The sequence below is a fragment of the Mercenaria mercenaria genome, chromosome 3 (genome assembly GCF_021730395.1).
Source record: "Mercenaria mercenaria strain notata chromosome 3, MADL_Memer_1, whole genome shotgun sequence".
Taxonomy (NCBI): domain Eukaryota; kingdom Metazoa; phylum Mollusca; class Bivalvia; order Venerida; family Veneridae; genus Mercenaria; species Mercenaria mercenaria.
This window is the reverse complement of record NC_069363.1, coordinates 72,078,188-72,096,483: the sequence shown is the minus strand read 5'-3', so window position 1 is coordinate 72,096,483 and position 18,296 is coordinate 72,078,188. Positions and strand designations below refer to the sequence as shown.

The window sequence follows — 18,296 nt, the reverse complement described above, 5'->3', positions numbered from 1 at the left end:
GTCCTCTTTTTAACATAAAATTTCTGGTTAAAGTTTTGCATGCAAGTTAAATGATACCTCCAATTTTTGAGTCGGCTAAACGATGTAATCGTTTTGACGAGTCCTTGCTATCCAGCGATTCTCTAAGTCTAAACGGACCAAATAACACAGTGAAGCGATGTAGTTCCATTAGATTTCTCAAACTTCAAACAGTTCACTGCAAGAATGAAGTTAAGTTGCGTGAATTCCCTTTGCTATGACCAATATACGATGTAATCTGTCATATTTATGACTTGTAATTGTTCAATACTCGAATGTAACTCATTAAGCATAAATGTGCATTTTATGAATTGCGCAGGCTTACAAAGCTTGCGTAACATCCAGCGAAAGACAAAAAATAGTTCCACAGGGCTCCAGATAAGATGCGTATTAGCGTAAATTACGTATAGAAATAATGCAAATACGCATGTCTAATAATTTCTAAACGTATATAAAATTACAGAAATGCACACAATGCTTTTTTAAAAACAAAATCTGAATCGTCTGGATGCGTTAGGTAACATAGCCGATCCCGATCAGCCTTAATTCTCCCACATTGAACGTATACACGCATCGTATGATTTCTATAAACTTTGCTTGGGTTTCTACACACACACATGAATTTTGCAGTCAGTAAACGGATAAATTATCGGAAGAAGAAGCTCTTACTGGTTTGTTTAGTTACTACAGATATTAAAAATGATTTTAATTCTTATTTTTCGAGAAATAAACAAATCGGCGAAACATTAAATTGTATTTTCTTGTAGTTTTTGAAATCGAAAGTAGATCGTCTATGTTTGGCGAAACGAAACAACTTTTTTATGAAAAGATTTAAATAAGAGGTAATTTAACCGTAAACTTCAATGTCAGATACTGCCAATTGCTGCTAAATGTCTTCGTATCATCACAATTTGTAAAATATATTGTTCAAACTGGAGAAAAGTGTAATCGTATCCGGATATAATATTTTGGGTAAATATCGAGCTGTGTTATGAAATTTTAAGAAAAAAAACTAAAAACAAACTGAAACTGGTAGACTACTGTCAGTACATCAATCATTAGCCGACTCAGGCCATTCAGGCCTTTGATTAGGTGTATTTTGACATACCTGTACCTGGTAAGGATTTTTTTGTGGACTTAGAACTTTTTTTTGGATTTCTTCCCTTTGTTGTTCCTGTCCTTTGGGCTTCAACAGTCAAGTTCTTTAAATTTTGCTCCCATCCCCTGATGTAACCCTTTGGGCGTATATTGCCCCTCTTGGCGGAGCTCTTGTTTTCTTTTTCTAGGTCAATTACCAACCTCACTGGGTCAAGTCCCATAACTCTGACATATATTTTGGGCATATTATACCCCCTTTTGGACTTAGAAAATCCTGGTTAAAGATTTGCCTGCAAGTTGCCTGTTTTGCAACATTCACAAACAGATTGCCATCCACCACAGGACGTACGCATTTAAACTTTGTAGAAGACTGTCCAACCCTTAACTGCCAATTTTGTGCAGATATGTTAAAATCAAAACGATTTAAAAGTACATTCACCAAACTAACATACATGTGCAAACTCTGAGGACATTGTATTACAACAAACGTTGTATACCTACTCACATGCACACACTGCAACAAATAATATGTTGGTGAAACTAAACGCGAATTCCAAATTAGAATAAAAGAGCATCTAAGAGACATTCGTCTGAACAAAGACACACCAGTCATCAAACATTTTAACATGGTAAACCCATACATGTGATAAGTTCAGAATCCCAAAACTGGAGGTTTGCCATTTTTCAGCTGGAGTTGGGGTCTCAAAACTGGAGGTTTTTTATCGACATAAATTAAGTGCACGGACACATATCTTAGAGACAAAATCCAACATTTTTGGCCACACAATAACGTATATAAGTCTACACCAGAAGAAACCTCATAACACTTGGTTTGAATTTTGACAGAGTTATGCCACTTTTTAACTTACATTTTTTTGTTAAAGTTTTATATAATGTCTAATATCTCTGTTACATTCAAAGCTATTGACTATTATGCCCCTTTTACTGGCAAAGCTTTAATTGCCCCTTTTACTGGCAAAGCTTTAATTGCCCCTTTTACTGGCAAAGCTTTAATTCAGAGTCAATCACTGAGAAAAGTCGAACATGCTGTCTTACATAAGCTCTCTCTTGTTCTAACTTTAAACTTTCTTAACAGATTAAATTTGTAGAAACAAAGTCTCAATTTAGGTCTGAAATGGTGGTGAACATGCATTAACATTATTCTACTCGAGGACTGAAAAAAAAACGAAGCTCTAAATTGGTCTGAACACAACTCATAAATTCTGTAAATTCCTTACCCCACCCACTTTCGTATAAAAATACTGATGATTTTGACATGAAAAATAGAAAACAGAAATGCATCAACATGTATTTACCCTTACCAAAATAATGTAGATTGATGTTATCAAATAAATGAGTGTGTGTTTTCATCCAATTTTCAATGAAATAAGTCTGATTTTAGTAGCAAATTAATTTGGTAAACATTGGAAGAAAATGGCATAACTGCATAAGGGGAAATAACACTCCTGTTCTAAAAATAGTTGGTTTTTCCAACAATTATTTATGTGATTTTATTACCGAACAAAACTTTTCTTTGAATAATCAAAATTCATTTCAGTTGGGAATTATTTCTTATGACTGGGAGTTTTTTGCTTCAAATTGGTAAAAATGGAGCCTAATTGGCATTGAGAATGGGCCGATATTCGGCCCCGTGAGACAGGTGGAAAAGGCCCTGCTTGTCTAATCCTTATCAAAACAAACAATTAATAATTTACCTGTGAAAAACAACTCTTTCCTCCAGCTACATGTTTGTCAAACATGTACAATACACAACAGTCGGTGACACTTTGATTTACTGTGTAAACATGTTTGGCACTCCTCGGTAATTATCAACCCCGTCATAATACTGATTTTTTTTTTTTTTTTTTTTTTGAAAAGCGGGAGAAATATGGTTTTGGTCGGGAGACGGGAGGCAAGGTGAAAAAATCGGGATTTTGACCCTCCCGCGCGGGAGATCACATGTATGGTAAACCACAACGTCGAACATGTACAATATCAAATCAATGAAATCGTACGTTCAGATCCAAACACAGAACAAAGCACAAATATAAGACACAATAGAGAATTTTATTGGATCCACCAGCTCCACACTCTTCACTCAGAAGGGATCAATATTTCCGGATAGAATGGTAATACTCAGCCATTTCACTTAAATAGTAGATAAACCTTGTTTATATAGTAGAGGCGGCTTTTTTACCTGATTTTCATGAAACTTTGTCTGAATGTTTGTCAGAATGAAATCTAGGTCATGTTTAAATGCTTCGTCTTAGTTAAAAAAAAAAAGATAGTTAACAATGTTTTGATTTTACTTAGTGACATAGTTTTTGACCCTAGATGACTGAGTGTCAAATTTGACCTAGATTTCATTCATTTGAAGTCATCGACTCAACTTGGCTTTAAAGTTTTAACATGGAACCATATTGGGGGTAAAAAGTGAGATTAGATGCGCAGCATAAATTGGTGTTTGCCACTGACTGTTGCAAGACACTTCCAGACTGTGTTGCTTTCATCGTTCATTTTGTCCTTGTTGTCTATATGTTTTACTTTTGTAGATTTGTTAATGTGTACACATCCATACATAAACTGATTGTAGCTGCTTATTGTAGAGGTAGTTGAGGTTTACTTTGTCTATGTTTTGTAGATTTGTTAATGTGTACACATCCATACATACACTGATTGTAGCTGCTTATTGTAGAGGTAGTTGAGGTTTACTTTGTCTATGTTTTGTAGATTTGTTAATGTGTACACATCCATACATAAACTGATTGTAGCTGCTTATTGTAGAGGTAGTTGAGGTTTACTTGTCTATGTTTTGTAGATTTGTTAACGTGTACACATCCATACATACACTGATTGTAGATGCTTATTGTATAGGGTAGTTGAGGTTTACTTTGTCTATGGTTTGTAGATTTGTTAACGTGTACACATCCATACATACACTGATTTTAGATGCTTTTATGTATAGGGTAGTTGAGGTTTACTTTGTCTATGGTTTGTAGATTTGTTAATGTGTACACATCTATACATACACTGATTGTAGCTGCTTATTGTATTTATTTTGTCTATGTTTTGTAGATTTGTTAATGTGTACACATCCATACATACACTGATTGTAGCTGCTTATTGTATTTATTTTGTCTATGTTTTGTAGAGTTGTTAATGTGTACACATCCATACATAAACTGATTGTAGCTGCTTATTGTATAGGGTAGTTGAGGTTTACTTTGTCTATGTTTTGTAGATTTGTTTATGTGTACACATCTATACATAAACTGATTGTAGCTGCTTATTGTATATGGTAGTTGAGGTTTACTTTGTCTATGTTTTGTAGATTTGTTAATGTGTACACATCTATACATAAACTGATTGTAGCTGCTTATTGTATAGGGTAGTTGAGGTTTACTTTGTCTATGTTTTGTAGATTTGTTAATGTGTACACATCCATACATAAACTGATTGTAGCTGCTTATTGTATAGGGTAGTTGAAGTAGTAGCTCAAAGCTAGGTCACTGTTGATTTACACAGTATTTGAGATTATATCACGAAGCAAGAGAGTTGTTTATTTCATAGGGCAGTTGAGATTGTAGCTCAAAGTATGGTCACTGTTGATTTTACAGGGTAGTTGAGATTATATCACAAAGCAAGAGAATTGTTTATTTCATAGGGCAGTTGAGATTGTAGCTCAAAGTATGGTCACTGACATGCCTTCATCCTTTGGTAAAAGTTTCATGGATCTGTCAGGTGCAGGTATGGCTAAGGAAGCAGCACGTCGATGTTATGATGAAAGTGGTATGACGTCCTCTGATGTCGATGTTTTAGAGGTAAGACAATTAAAGGCTCATAATGCCTTTGCTAAGAATGTGACTGCCACATTATTGTTATAAATGTAAAATATTTTATTTTCTTGATAAATCCTATTTTCAATAATTTGTCTCTCATATATTTGTCAAAAGTTTGGTTATTTGTTAAACATTATATAGAGGATATTTGTTTGTTTCAGTGTAAGATCGCAATATATTCTACCGAGTGAACACTATAATGCAATATTTTCACGACTGGCACAGCCACGAGTGAAAATGTAAATTATGGTGTTCACGAGTGAAATATATTTCGATCTTACACTGAAACAAACAAATTTTCTATTAAAATTTTATTTTATGCATTTTTAATGGTTTTAACCAAATTATATTCAGTTATACGTCACGTGCATTGCATCATAATGTCTTTGTAGAAAAACTGTAAATAGTTCTGTTACGTTTTCTGATTTCTTTGACATTTTATTATGATAAACTGTAAATATTTATGATCCTTTTATTATTTTTATACATCTTTAACTTTACTAAAGAATATTTTGCAAGGAATTTCCTGTCATTTATAATTCATATGATTTCGCATTCAAATGTAGTTCCGTACCAGTGAAAAATGAAAATGATATTTTCACTTTTTGAAACAGTGAAAATATCAATTTTATTTCACTGATAAATTTCAGTATTTCAACAGAAGAGTGTAAAATAAAGAAAGTATATTTAATGGAATCCATTATTTTGAATGTAACCCTATAAGGGTCTAACTGTACAGGCCATGTGCAATATTGAAAGTAGTACTTTTCTAACCATTTGATTATGCATACTGTGACTGTCTATTTGGACAGCTGCTTTATCTACATTTAACATAAAATCAAAAGCCCTTTGGAACTTTAAAACAGAAGTGTGTCTCTCCATGTAGGATTGGACTCTGTTGCTGAATTTAAAATATCAATTTTTTATAGGCATTTTAAAACCTTCAGTTAATTTTTCTTGACAATTCCCCTATATCTTTTATAAAATTTTCTTCAAACTAAAAAGGAATGGTTAATGTCAGGTCTGGTGGCAGTTCTGGCTGATTTTTAGCTCACCTGAACCAAAGCTTGAGCTATTGTGATGGGGCTGTGTCCATCATGTGTTATATATTGTATATCACATGGTCTGAGCTTTTGACCTCTAAACAACTTCTCATGAACCATTTTATGGATTGTCACCAAACTTGGTCTATAGCATCCTTGTAAGGTCTTTCTCTAAAGTTCAGATAGTTCCACATTTAAGTCCTTTCTTACATTTGTTCATATTTATTCTGCTTGACTGATTTTAGGTGCAGCCAGAGTTAAGAATAGTAAAGCCTTTACAAAACTTCATATCATGAACACTTGATGAAACAAACTTATTCTGTAGCGTTCTTCTAAGGTACTCTCTCAAATTTTTCAAATGGTTCTGCTTCACTAATTTTAGGGGCTGACAGAGCTAAAACTAGAAAAACCTTTTATACTAAACACAGGAAGTTTTTACCATTCATGATTCATTGTGGCATACATATATTTAAACCCGCCTGCTTAGCTCAATAGGTAGAGCACCTATCTATGGATTGCAAGGTTGTAAGTTCAATCCTCAGGCGGGCCGTATGTTCTCCGTGATGATTTGATATCAGACATTGTGTCTGAAATCATTCATTCTCCACCTCTGATTCATGTGGGGAAGTTTGCAATTACTTGCAGAGAACAGGTTTGTACTGGTACAGAATCCAGGAACACTGGTTAGGTTAACTGCCTGCCGTTACATAACTGAGATACTTTTGAAAAACAGTGTTAAACCCAAAACAAACAAAATTCATATATTTAGGGTCAAATAGACAGTTGTAGGTGAGGGACTTAGAGCCACTGTGTCCCTCTTGTTTACATAGTTTCAGGGCATAGAATATTCAGTTTTTGCAAACCAGAGCACGCTGTGCTCAAGATGAGCTGTTGTGACTACTGTGGAGTCTGTCTGGTGTCTGTAATTTGTCTCTCCACATTTTTTCAAATAATATCTTTTCTGAAACCATTGATGGAAGTCGGATTGTCCTCTTTCAATATTCAAAGGTTCCACTCTGCTGTACATAGGTTGTAATCAAACTTGGATATTGCATGTATGGCCAAAAGTTGATAGTCATGTTTGATTATGGGCTGAGTCTGACTAACAGCTTTAGGTCATATTTCACTATGTTTTCACTCTAGCACCTTCATCATGTATCCCCATATTTGTTGAGATATATTTATTTTGTCTTGTCTGACCATTGTCTGTCAGTTTCTCATGAAAACTTGTTGAGCTCACTCCTCTGAAACAACGTGTTGTATGAAATCAAACTTAGCAGGAAAGTATGGTATCAAGACTAGTTTTGCACAGTTTTGGCAGTTTCTGGTTGAATGATTTTTGATGAAGTTATTGCCCCATAAAGGAAAAATTTGTTTTAGACGCCCTATACTTCTAATTAAATAGCACTTTCTGACTGATTATAAGTGTATGTCAGTCAGTTTAAATTACCTGGCATTTATCTGTTATTGACTCATTTTAAATACAGAAAGAATTTGAGACATATAATTAGGTCGACATTTCAAAGAAAAAGTAGAGCTATTGCACTTGCTCCAGCATTGGCATTGCCATTCATTAAAGTTTTTAATAAAGTCAAATATCTTTGCTACTATCAAAGCTATTGACTTGAAACTTAAAATAGTTATTTGCTATCAAAGTCTGCACCAGGAGAAACAATTCCAATAACTCTGGTATGAATTTTGACAAAGTTATGCCCCTTTTTAACTTAGATTTTTAGCTCGACTATTCGAAGAATAGACTAGCTATTCTACTCACCCTGGCGTCGGCGTCAGCGTCACACCTTGGTTAAGTTTTTGCATGCAAGTACATACAGCCATCATTTAAAGGCATATAGCTTTGAAACTTATTTATTCTTTTTCTAGGTCAATTACCAACCTCACTGGGTCAAGTTCCATAACTCTAACATGTATTTTGAGCAAATTATGCCCCCTTTTGGACTTAGAAAATTCTGGTTAAAGTTTTACATGCAAGTGACTGTCTCCAAAACTAATGTAGATATTGAATTGAAACTTCACATGTGTCTTCAGGGTTATAAAACTAGTTGATAGCAGCAAGTCCCATAACTCTGACCTTCATTTTGGCCAAATTATGCCCCCTTTTGGACTTAGAAAATTCTGGTTAAAGTTTTGCGTGCAAGTACATACAGCTATTACCAAAAGGCATATAGATTTGAAACTTATTTTTTCTTTTTCTAGATCAATTACCTACATCACTAGGTCAAGTCCAATAACTCTGACATGTATTTTGGCCAAATTATGCCCCCTTTTGGACTTAGAAAATTCTGGTTAAAGTTTTGCGTGCAAGTACATACAGCTATTACTAAAAGGCATATGGATTTAAAACTTATTAGTCCCCTACTGGTTGAAAACCAGTTTCGGGGACTATAGGAATGCGCTTTTCCGTCATTCCGTCATTCTGTCATTCCGTCATTCCGTCATTCTGTCATTCCGTCCGTCCACAATTTCGTGTCCGGTCCATAACTCTTTTATCCATGAAGGGATTTTAATATTACTTGGCACAAATGTTCCCCATGATGAGACGACGTGTCATGCGCAAAACCCGGACCCCTAGCTTAAAGGTCAAGGTCACAATTGGAGGTCAAAGGTCAACAGGGCTTTTTTCCTGTCCGGTCCATAACTCTCCCATCCATGAAGGGATTTTAATATCACTATGCACAGTTGTACCTCATAATAAGATGATGTGTCATGCACAACTTTGAGACCCCTAGCTCAAAGGTCAAGGTCACACTTAGCAGTCAAATGTTAACATGGCATGAACAGGGTCTGTTTCCTGTCCGGTCCATAACTCTTTCATCCATGAAGGGATTTTAATATTACTTGGCACAAATGTTCCCCATGATGAGACGACGTGTCATGCGCAAAACCTGCACCCCTAGCTCATAGGTCAAGTTCACAATTTGAGGTCAAAGGTCAACAGGGCTTTTTTCCTGTCCGGTCCATAATTCTCCCATCTGTGAAGGGATTTTAATATCAATTGGCACAATTGTACCTCATAATAAGACGATGTGTCTTGCACAACTTTCAGACCCCTAGCTCAAAGGTCAAGGTCACACTTAGAGGTCAAATGTTAACATGGCATTGAACAGGGTCTGTTTCCTGTCCGGTCCATAACTCTGTCATTCATTAAGGGATTTCAATATTACTTAGCACAGATGTTCCTCATGATGAGACAACATGTCCTGCGTAAATGCTGGAGCCCTTGCTCAAAGGTTGGGGGTCCAATGTCAATAGGGCTTTTTTCCTGTCCGGTCCATAACTCTGCCATCCATGAAGGGATTTTGATATTACTTAGCATAAATGTGCCTAATGAAGAGGCAACCTGTAATGCGCAAAATCCGGACCCCTAGCTCAAAGGTCAAGGTCACAATTGGAGGCCAAAGGTCAATAGGGTTTTTTTCCTGTCCGGTCCAAAATTTGTCATCCATCAAGGGATTACAATATTACTTGGCATAAATGTTCCCCATGATGAGACGACATGTCATGCACAACACCTAGAACCCTAGCTTAAAGGTCAAGGTCACACTTTAAAATCAAAGGGCAATAGGATTTTTTTCCTGTCCGGTGTATAACTTTGTCATGCAAAACAGGATTTGAATATCAGTTGGCACAAACATTTCCCTGGATGAGACAAGATGTTGTGCGCAAAGCCCCGGCTCTAGGTCTAAGGTCAAGGTCATACTTAGAGGTTAAAGGTCAAATTCAAGAATGACTTTGTCCGGAGCATTTCTTCTTCATGCATGGAGGGATTTTGATGTAACTTGGCAGAAATGTTCACCACTGTGAGGCACACTTTTTTTAGAATTATGTCCCTTTGTTGTTACTATAAATAGATTATATTGTAACTTTTTTATTACTGGCCATAGGGAAAAATTGAGACCACTTTTTTGTGGTACAATATGCACGGTACACCCAAATTTTAGGTGTATTTTGATCTATCTCTACTGGTAAAGAGTTTCTTGTGGACTTATATTTTATAGATTTTTTTTTTGTTTTGTTTTTTTTGTTTTAAGGGTTTATATATTGTTGTTACTATAAATATCTTTTATGATAACATTTTGTATAATCGCCCCAAAAAAAAAATCCAAATGAAAACAACTGTACGTTTTTATATATGCAAATTTTAATCCAAGTTCTTTGTTATATTTTATTATATATATAGTACAATATTGTTCATACATCATTGACAGATATCAGTTCATTATGTTATACTGCAGAAGAGAAAATTAGGTGCCTTCCAGTAGGGGACTTTGTATTGCATGGCAATACTTCATTCACTTGTTTTTTCTTTTTTCAGATCAATTACCTACATCACTAGGTCAAGTCCAATAACTCTGACATGTATTTTGGGCAAATAATGCCCCCTTTTGGACTTAGAAAATTCTGGTTAAAGTTTAATATGCAAGTTACTATCTCCAAAACTAATGCAGATATTGAATTGAAACTTCACATGTGTCTTCGGGGTTATAAAACTAGTTGACAGAATCAAGTCCCATAACTCTGACCTGTATTTTGGGCAAATTATGCCCCCTTTTGGACTTAGAAAATTCTGGTTAAAGTTTTACATGCAAGTTACTATCTCCAAAACTAATGCAGATATTGAATTGAAACTTCACATGTGTCTTCGGGGTTATAAAACTAGTTGACAGAATCAAGTCCCATAACTCTGTTATGTATTTGGGCAAATTATGCCCCCTTTTGGACTTAGAAAATTCTGGTTAAAGTTTTACATGCAAGTTACTATCTCCAAAACTAATGCAGATATGGAATTGAAACTTAACATGTTTCTTCGGGGTTATTAAACTAGTTGATAGCATCAAGTCCCATAACTCTGATATGCATTTTGGTCAAATTATGTCCCCTTTCGAACTTAAAACTCTTTTGATATTTAACATTTTGGGTAATAATTTCCTGCATCTATGACAATATTTCAAATAGTCGAGCTTGGCTGTCTTACGGACAGCTCTTGTTGTTTGTTAAAGTTTTTATTAGCAAAGCTCTAATTTAGAGTCAAGCATTGAGAAAAGTTGAGTGCGCTGTCATCAGATAGCTGTTGTTTTTCTATACAGGTGCATGACTGTTTCTCATGTAATGAGATGTTTATGTATGAAGCAATGCAGCTAGCGGAGGAGGGCCGAGCTGTAGACTTGTTACATTCTGGCAAATGGCAGAAAAATAGCAGGGGTGGGGAACAATTTGTACTGGGAGGTAGATGGGTGGTTAATCCGTCTGGAGGACTTGAGTCTAAAGGGCATCCTATAGGAGCCACAGGTAAGAGAATACTATATTTGTAAAACATTCGAAATAAAAGATATGGAACTATGAAAACTGTATTATGAGTTAAGATTTCTTTTTTCTACCTGTTCAATATTTTATGTTAAAGATCGTAATGGTGGCTAGTGAAGGTAAGGATGAGTATAATTTTTATTTCTAAATAGAAAGGAATCTACTGATGATAACTAAGTGATGATAATTTTACATGTCTTAGTTAGCTATTCAAAACCTGTTGAATCCTACATGAAATCATACTTCCTGATGGCAAAAATCTCGAGAGTGCTTTACAAAATACAGATATTTGTGAGTTTTTTCCCAAACTTTACTCAACTAAAAATCTGATATCGGAGCATATAGGAATGACTTTTTAGCTCAATTATTCGAAGAATAGGTAGAGCTATTGCATTCCCCGTTAGTCTGTATCCCAAATTTGGTTAAGTTTGTGTATGAAAGTGACATCTCAGTAACCACTAGTGGGAATCGATTGAAACTTCACAAACTTACTCACTGTGATAAACTTACTTGCATTGTACAGGTTCCATAACTCTGTTTTGTCTTTTACAAAATTATGTCCCTTTTTTACTTAGCAATTTTCGTGTCCGGTCCATATCTTTGTCATCCATGGATGGATTTTCAAATAACTTGGCACAAATGTGTACCACAGTAAGATGACGTGTCGCACGCAAGACCCAGGTCCGTAGCTCAAAGGTCAAGGTCACACTTAGACGTTAAAGGTCATTTTTCATGATAGTGCATTGATGGGCGTGTCCGGTCCATATCTTTGTCATCCATTGATGGATTTTCAAGTAACTATGCATAAATGTGTGGCACAGTAAGACGACATGTCGCGCGCAAGACCCAGGTCTGTAGTTCAAAGGTCAAGGTCACACTTAGATGTTCATATTTCATGATAGTGCATTGATGGGCGTGTCCGGTCCATATCTTTGTCATTCATGCATGGATTTTAAAATTATTGGGCATGAATATGTACCACAGTAAGACGACGTGTCGCGCGCAAGACCCAGGTCCGTAGCTCAAAAGTCAAGGTCACACTTAGACTTTAAAGGTCATATTTTCATGATAGTGCAATGATGGGCGTGTCCGGTCCATATCTTTGTCATTCATGCATGGATTTTAAAATAACTGCGCATGAATGTGTGGCACAGTAAGACGACGTTTCGCGCCCAAGACCCAGGTCCGTAGGTCAAAGGTCCTAAACTCTAACATCAGCCATAACTATTCATTCAAAGTGCCATCAAGGGCATGTGTCATCCTATGGAGACAGCTCTTGTTGGTTAAGTTTTTGTATGTAAGCTTGTATCTCAGTACCCACTTCACACACTTGTTCACAGTGATGATCTGATAAGCAGTGCACAGGCTGTATAACTCTTCTTTGCATATTTACAAAATTATGCCCCTTTTTGCACTTAGCAATTTTTGGTTAAGGTTTTATATGTTAACTGGTATCTCAGTACCCACTTATTGAAACAGATTGAAACTTCATATACTTGTCCACTGTGATGAACCAACATGCACTGTTATGGTTCAATATCTGTGTTTACCAGTTTTACAAAATTACGACTCTTTTTAGCTCATCTGATTTTTTGAAAAAAAAAATGATGAGTTATTGTCATCACTTGATCGGCGTCAGCATTGGCATCAGCTGCCTGGTTAAGTTTTATGTTTAGGTCAGCTTTTCTCCTAAACTATCAAAGCTATTGCTTTAAAACTTGCAACACTTGTTCACCATCAATAGCTGACTCTGTACAGCAAGAAACATAACTCCATCCTGATTTTTGCAAGAATTATGGCCCCTTTGGACTTAGAAAATATCAGATTTCTTGGTTAAGTTTTATGTTTAGGTCAACTTTTCTCCATAATGCTTTGAAACTTGCAACACTTTTTCACCATCAAAAGCTGACTCTGTACAGCAAGAGACATAACTCCATCCTGCTTTTTGCAAGAATTTTGGCCCGTTTTTGACTTAGAAAATATCAGATTTCTTAGTAAAGTTTTGCGTTTATGTCAGCTTTTTTTCTTTACGGTCAAAACTATTGATTTAAAACTTGGAGCAGTTATTCACCATTAAAAGCTGACTCTGCACAGCAAGCACCGTAACTATATTGCTTTTTGCAAGAATTATGGCCCCTTTTGGACTTAGATAATCATGGGTAGGACAATATTTCTATTATACAGAGACAAAAAAAATCAGATGATGTCTGCACCCGCAAGGTGGTGCTCTTGTTCAGCTTAGTGCTCATTCTCTTTTTAGTGACAAGGCTGTTGAATAGTTTGACATTTTTGTCGTCTGACAGCTCTTGTCATGAATTTACAACTGGGGTCATCTTGGTTAAAAAAAAAACTAGGTCAAAAGATCAAACTGTAGAAACTGCTGGTTAACACTCAAGATGCTATATTTTTTATATGATCTGTATGAAACATTGTCAGAATGTTTATCTCTATTAAATCTAGGCAAAGTGTTAAACTGGGTCTTTTGGGGTCAAAGTATAGTAGCAAGGTCAAATCATAGAAAAATCTGTTTAACTCATTAGAGACCATATTTTCTACCTAATCTGTATGAATCCTGGTCAGAATATTTTTTGTGATGAAATTTAGGCCAAGTTTGAAACTGGGTCATTTAGGAAATGCAAAAATAGATTACCCTGTCAAAAAAAATCTGAACACTGTAGAGACCATATTTTACTCAATTTTCTTGAAACTTAAATATATTTGTGTAGTTAAATTTGAGAATGGGTTATCTGAGTTAAAAAGAAACTAGGTCACTAGATCAAAACTCAGAAAAGATTTGTTAAAACATTAATGTTAGCATTTTACCGTTTTTTGATGAAACTTGGCAAAAAGGTACATGTATCTTTACAATATCTAGGTCAAGTGTGAAACTTTGTTATCTGCATTCATACAATAGGTTATATGGTTAAATCGTAGAATAAAACTAAATATTGCTTTAGAGGCTATATTTTCTACCTGTTGTACATAAAATCTGGTTTAAATGTTTCTTAATGAAACCAATGGCAATTGCAAATTTGGATCAGTTTGGCCAAAAACTTTAGCACAAGGTCAAATAACAGAAAAAGGATTAACATTAGAAATTACATTTCTTTACAAAGGTTTTATTGTTTTGTGTTTTGTAGGACTAGCCCAGTGTGCAGAGTTAGTTTCACAGTTACGAGGGGAGAGTGAGAGGCGGCAGGTGGATGGGGCACGTGTCGCACTTCAGCACAATTTTGGCATTGGTGGAGCAGCAGTTGTCACCATGTATAAAAAGTTTGAATCTAGAGCAAATGTTGCTCATGCCAGACTTTGAACGATGGAGTTATTTTTTAAAAGAAAATATAGACTTGACATATCAGTATCAGTATTTGGTGCGTAAACTACATGTAATGTAACCAGAATTACTTGTTTATAGACATAGACATATCCTTTCAACAGTACACCTGTAACAATGAGGACATTTTTATCTCCATCAAGACTTACAGATTAGATCATTTAAAGTATTTTGTTGTGTCTGTTGTACAGTAACTTTGTTATTGTAAGATTCAATCTGTTTAAAAGTCATTATTTAAACAGTTTTACTTGTATTTGACATCCATTCTGTCTGGAAGTTATAAAGGAATTTAGGTGTTAAGGGACTAAATGTTGTTAACTTTTTATGTTTAAGTTGTAATATATGTTATTGCATAATAGAAATAAGGATTAGTGTAAATAGTTTTTAAGGTGGTCAGTCAAATATAAGCAACCTTTTATGACATTTTTTTTACTTTTTAAATACATGGATTCTGTTAGGAACAAAAGATCCATAATATATACTTTAATCTCTATTTTAAATGTACATATATATTTTATTGATTTATAAAAATTACACCCCCCGCCTTTAATATGAAAATATTTAAAAATTTTGATATCTAGTTTTACATTTCCATTGATAGACCTTTGGGTATTTCAACAATCTGAACCAAAAGGTAAGTTTTAAAACTGTGTGTAGATTTAGAATAATTTTATTTCCTGTCTATTTTGGTTGCGCAGCCAAGGTAGGCAAAGGGAGATACTAGTAATTTTACAAATATGTATTTCTAATTAATTTTAAGCTAAATGTATAGTTGTAAATAAAACAGTTTTACAATAAAATACAATAGTTCCTATATTCATATCATTCCCAAGGCTAATATTTGTCATATTCATACTTATGCTGTAATAACTGTCTTGGTTTGGCATCAAGGATAGGAAAATCAAATTTTAACTAGATGTGTGTCAAGATGACACTGGTCCCCCACAACATAAAAGAGTAAAAAAAAATCTCCTTTTTTTCTGATTGGCAGAGGCGGTGGGGGGAGGGGAAAAGGGGGCGGGGTAAATTCCTAATTCCAGGTGCACAATTTATGCTGAACAACATACCTAAAAGAGTTTTGTGGCTTCAGGTCAAATATTTCTTGAAATACATGCGACACGCTTTTAGGCCCTTAATGCATATTTTTAGCTCACCTGAGCCAAAGGCCCAGGGTGAGCTATTGTGATCGCTCACCGTCCGGCATCCGTCTGTCGTCCGTCCGTCCACACTTTCCTTTAAACAACATCTCCTCCTAAAACACCAAGCCAATTTTGATGAAACTTCACAGGGATGATCCTTGGATGGTCTTCTTTAAAAAAATTTCAAAGAACTGAATTCCATGCAGAACTCTGGTTGCAATGGCAACCAAAAGGAAAAACTTCAAAAATCTTCTTGTCCAAAACCACAAGGCCTCGGGCTTTGATATTGGGTATGTAGCATCATCTAGTGGGCCTCTACCAAGATTTTTCAAATTATCCCCCTAGGGTCAAATATGGCCCCACCCCGGGGGTCACATGGTATATATAGACTTATTTAGGGGAAAACTTTGAAAATCTTCTTGTCCAAAACCATAAGGCCTAGGGCTTTGATATTTAGTGAAAAGAGGCCCCGCCCCAGGGATCACTTGATATATGAGTTATATAGGAAAAATACATAAAAAAATATCAGATCATATTTCCTAGACTGTTTAATTATATTTACCGGATGACCCCAAGCGATAAGGGGTCACCTGACTGTGTCCTTGACCTACTGACTGTTTTTTAAGTTACAGCTTTGAAATTTGGATGACATGTACAGTTTTGCACACCAGTCTTAAAACTGACTTTCAGTGACCATGAATATGACCTACTGACCTACTTTCTTGTTTTTTAAGCTTAACTCAGGTGAGCGATATTGGGCCATCATGGCCCTCTTGTTTACTTAAGCCAAGGGCCATAATTCTGGTCTTGCAGAGTGGAATTCCACACAATACTTGGGATGCAAAACTTCGTGCTAAATAACAATCCTATAATGTTCATTGACTCTTTTTAGCTCACCTGAGCATGAAGTGCTCAAGGTGAGGTATTGTGATCACGCTGTGTCCATTGTCCATGTGTCAAGTCATCCGTCATCAACATTTGTGTTTAAACAACATCTCCTCCAAAACCACTGAATGGATTTTGATGAAACTTGGCCATGATGTTCCTTGGGTGGTCCTCTACCAAAGTTATTCAAACAGTTCCACTTGGTTGCACATAGGGGCTGCCAGAGCTAAAAATAGAAAAATTTTCAAACAACATCTCCTAAACTGATGGTCCGATTTTGAAATAATTTCACACAAATGGTCCTTATGCTACCCTCTACCAAGATTGTTCAAATTATACCGATTCGTCAAAAAACGTGGCCGCCAGAGGGCATGGTCACTTTTCCTTGTATGTATATAGTTGAAACTTTAAAAATCTTCTTGTGTGAAACTGTTAGGCTGGTTTTAAAATAATTTTACACAAATGGTCCTTGTGTGCCCCTCTACCAAGATTTTTCAAATCATTTTGATTAGTCAAAAAACATGGCCAGCAGACCTTCATTCAATTCATACTTCATAACCAAATTATAGAATTGTTAGAACGTTGTAAAAAAGATGTGTGTTTTGGCTCAGGGTCCCAGATCAATCAAGCCTTTTTCAGATTTCATGAATAAACATTTAAAACCTCACAGCAATTTTCCTTATTTCACATTTATTTTTATGAAGTTTTAGTAACCTAACTAAAAGTACTGTTAATTTTGCTGTAATATTCTGTTCTGTTCTAATATGCTGTTCTTTATGAGCTACTGCAGGAATCATAGACAAGATAATTTGTTTTATGTTACATCTCCTTGATGTTCATGAATTTATAAGGGACACTTTTGCATCACCTACCTCAATATACTATAATTGTTCATGTTAAATATATTAGTGAATCATATTCTCTGTTGAAGTTAATTGTTTACTATGTATGTATATTCTCGTTCTGATTTTGACAATTAGATGTTTGAAATATCATGACAGTCTTAATTATTTAATATTAGAAATAAAGGACAAATGAATTACTGCTGATTTACTTAGTATTTAGTGTCTGCTGCCTCTTTTGGTACATAGAAATGGGCTGTATCAGTCTGCTATTGTGTTCATCTGTCTTTTTAATCCCCCGCCGTGGCGGAGGGATTTATAGGAATGGTCTGCGTCCGTCCTTCCGTCCTTCCGTCCGTCCTTCCGTACTTCCGTCCTTCCGTCCGTAACAAATTCGTGTCCGGTCCATATCTCCTAAACCCCTTGAAGGATTTTCATGAAACTTGGGTCAAATGATCACCTCATCAAGACGATGTGCAGAACCCATGAGTCAGCCTTGTCGGTTCAAGGTCAAGGTCAACTCAAGGTCAAAGGTTTGAGCCTGCCATTTTGTGTCCGCTCTATATCTCCTAAACCCCTTGAAGGAATTTCGTGAAACTTGGGTCAAATGATCACCTCATCAAGACGATGTGCAGAACCCATGAGTCAGCCATGCCGGCTCAAGGTCAAGGTCACAACTCAAGGTCAAAGGTTTGAGCCTTCCATTTTGTGTCCGCTCTATATCTCTTAAACCCCTTGAAGGAATTTTATAAAACTTGGGTCAAATGATCACCTCA

General features: G+C 35.6%; 1 protein-coding gene across 3 annotated transcripts in view; it reads left to right on the top strand.

Annotated features, from left to right (window-relative positions):
• LOC123524430 (sterol carrier protein 2-like) overlaps positions 1-17,725 on the top strand; it is a 39,703-nt gene extending 21,978 nt beyond the window's left edge. For all 3 annotated transcript variants that reach the window (XM_053538863.1, XM_053538864.1, XM_053538865.1), the window contains exons 5-7: positions 4,781-4,937; positions 11,104-11,305; positions 14,461-17,725. In XM_053538863.1, coding sequence (XP_053394838.1) covers positions 4,781-4,937; positions 11,104-11,305; positions 14,461-14,633 — 532 coding nt within the window. In that variant the 3' untranslated portion in view covers positions 14,634-17,725. The remainder of the gene's footprint in view (positions 1-4,780; positions 4,938-11,103; positions 11,306-14,460) is intronic.
• Positions 17,726-18,296: the final 571 nt, after the last annotated feature.